At 33.3% G+C, this 2,245-nt stretch overlaps 1 protein-coding gene across 1 annotated transcript; it reads right to left on the bottom strand.

The window, feature by feature from the left end:
* Positions 1–217: 217 nt before the first annotated feature.
* LOC134707861 (protein lin-32-like) lies at positions 218–1,870 on the bottom strand. The gene has a single exon (XM_063567963.1). The coding sequence runs from the start codon at positions 1,634–1,636 to the stop codon at positions 941–943; it is 696 nt and encodes a 231-aa protein (XP_063424033.1). The 5' UTR covers positions 1,637–1,870; the 3' UTR covers positions 218–940.
* Between the last annotated feature and the right edge of the window lie 375 nt (positions 1,871–2,245).

Here is a 2,245-nt window from a genome sequence, read left to right as displayed (position 1 = left end):
AAATACGTTTTTATTTATAAAAAAGAAAGCACTGGTCAAAAGCTTTACACCATTAAAAAAAAACCGAAAATAGGTGTGCAATAAATACAATAATTTCATTTCTTGCATTTAAAACTATTCGGAATCCTACGGTCATGAAATAATCAGACCATGAACAAAATTGCGTGAAATAACACTATATGCTAAGGCGATTTGTAATAAAACAAACAATATAATCAAAAATGCAACATTTTAATAAACTGTAAATATGAACACATTTTAATACATAGAACAAATATAATAGTAATACAAATAACGTTGTATTATTATGCAGTTATTATATTAAATTTCAATAGAAAAAATACATCAATAAATCAAGAGGACTTCCGTTATATCAGTAAGCGGTATTCATTTATGAAATGGATAAAGGTTACTTGCTGTGTGTAGATTATGACAAAAAATACGAATTAAGGTATTTTAGGCATATTTAACAGGTTGGAGTAACTGCCATGTGATAATTGCAATTATACAAAATATAATGGATTGACGGTCAAACGAGTTGTTAAGGCAACAAAGCTATATACATAAAGATGTTTTAAAATAAATGTCTGCTCTTTGAATTATATATTATACATAAAAAATTCTAATCAAGAGGACTATGCGATGTTGTGGTTTTAAAGACATGCAAGTAAAATCAAAAGCCAAAATTTTAAAACCGCTTTTACCATGTTTACAAACGTAAATCTGAAACCATTATATGCCCCTACTGTCAGTATGAAAAGAAGGAAATATTCCTTAAATGCTTTCTCATAAATAAAATAATGAACACATGAAATGGATTGACTAGTCATAATAAATATAAATAAAAGTTACCCGGTCAAATATTTTTCATCAATATATAATATTACGCACAAAAGTTCACCCGGAACGTCACTAGATGCCATGGAATGCACGTGCACAATTACAACGGTGAATGGCTTTCGTCTGTATCATTAATTTGTTCTTGCATACTCCTAAATAATGTTTCATCCATTGCGGTTTGATATTTCAAAAGTTTAACGTCATCCGGGTCGTTACCATCAGAAATGTCTTTCATAAAAGATATATATGTCATTGCAAGACGCAGTGTCTCAATCCGGGAAAGCCTTTTCTCATAATTGAATGCCGGTAAACGTTTTCGGAGCTCATCAAATGCTTCGTTAAGATGGAACATTCGGCGTCTTTCTCTAATGTTTGCTGCTTTTCTTTGTGAATGTGTCTGAACACGTCGCCTTTTAGCTTTTCCACTTTTTCCAGTTGGACTTCCTTGATTGCTGTCATTACTGTAATCTGAAGGCGAATGAAGTCTTTCGTTTGAATGATAAGTGTAGTTAGGTAACGTTGCATGTCCATTAAATTCTCCTTGCCAATAAGTTCCATTCGTAATAAGTTCTGGTTGATTTATAGCACTACTGGGATGATATCCCATATATGGCTGATATTGCACTACCTCAGACTGACGATTCGGATCAACTTGATGCCATTCGGAAGTTGCGTACTCGGGGTAAATAATTCCCCCAATAACAGGGGGAGACGTAGATTGTGGTGAAACATAAGTCATTGCAGAAGTGTCGTATATCTGTCCAATAGTTTCACATGTTTCGTGTGCTGCCATCATGGTTGTAGTAAAGTCGCGAAACTTTGAAACAAATATTGATATTAAAAGTTCAAAATTCTTTAAGCTGTCACAATATTCAGAAACTTTCCATAACAACTTCCATATTTGTCATCATATGATACATAAATATGGCTGCTGATGTTGCTTACGTGTATTTTAGATGCAACAGGTTGTAAAATATTGACGTTTGACTTTCGATCAAAGTGTTCCGTTAGATCGGAAATAAACGAACGGCTTTTTATATATCAGTCAAATTTTATTTCAAAGAGTCAGGTAAAATACAGATACAAACAAGGTGTCAGGTATACTCATTATTATTGGCTCAGAATCCTTTAAAAAGTTAAAAATCTTACACTTTTTGACAGTTCGCGTGTTAAAAGGCGTGGTTTACCTGCGACACGTGACAGGCGCGAGACATTGATTGCCATTTTTGGAAAGATGTTATAAATCAGGTAGGACAAGGCGTGACATCTGTACGTGTGCCAGGTAGACGTAGGGTGGAGCTTGCGGTAAACCGAATTAATTTTTGTTACCTGTGTTGAAAATATCTCGAAACAGAGTTTATGTAAATAGTTTAAAATTAATCTAGTATTTTTTTTTACGTAAACG

This window comes from Mytilus trossulus, chromosome 2 (assembly GCF_036588685.1).
Source record: "Mytilus trossulus isolate FHL-02 chromosome 2, PNRI_Mtr1.1.1.hap1, whole genome shotgun sequence".
Taxonomy (NCBI): Eukaryota; Metazoa; Mollusca; class Bivalvia; order Mytilida; family Mytilidae; genus Mytilus; species Mytilus trossulus.
This window is presented reverse-complemented; position numbering and strand designations above follow the sequence as displayed.

Bases quoted from the DNA above. Each gene is read 5' to 3' on its own strand.
- LOC134707861 (XM_063567963.1), bottom strand. From the start codon at position 1,636: ATGATGGCAGCACACGAAACATGTGAAACTATTGGACAGATATACGAC.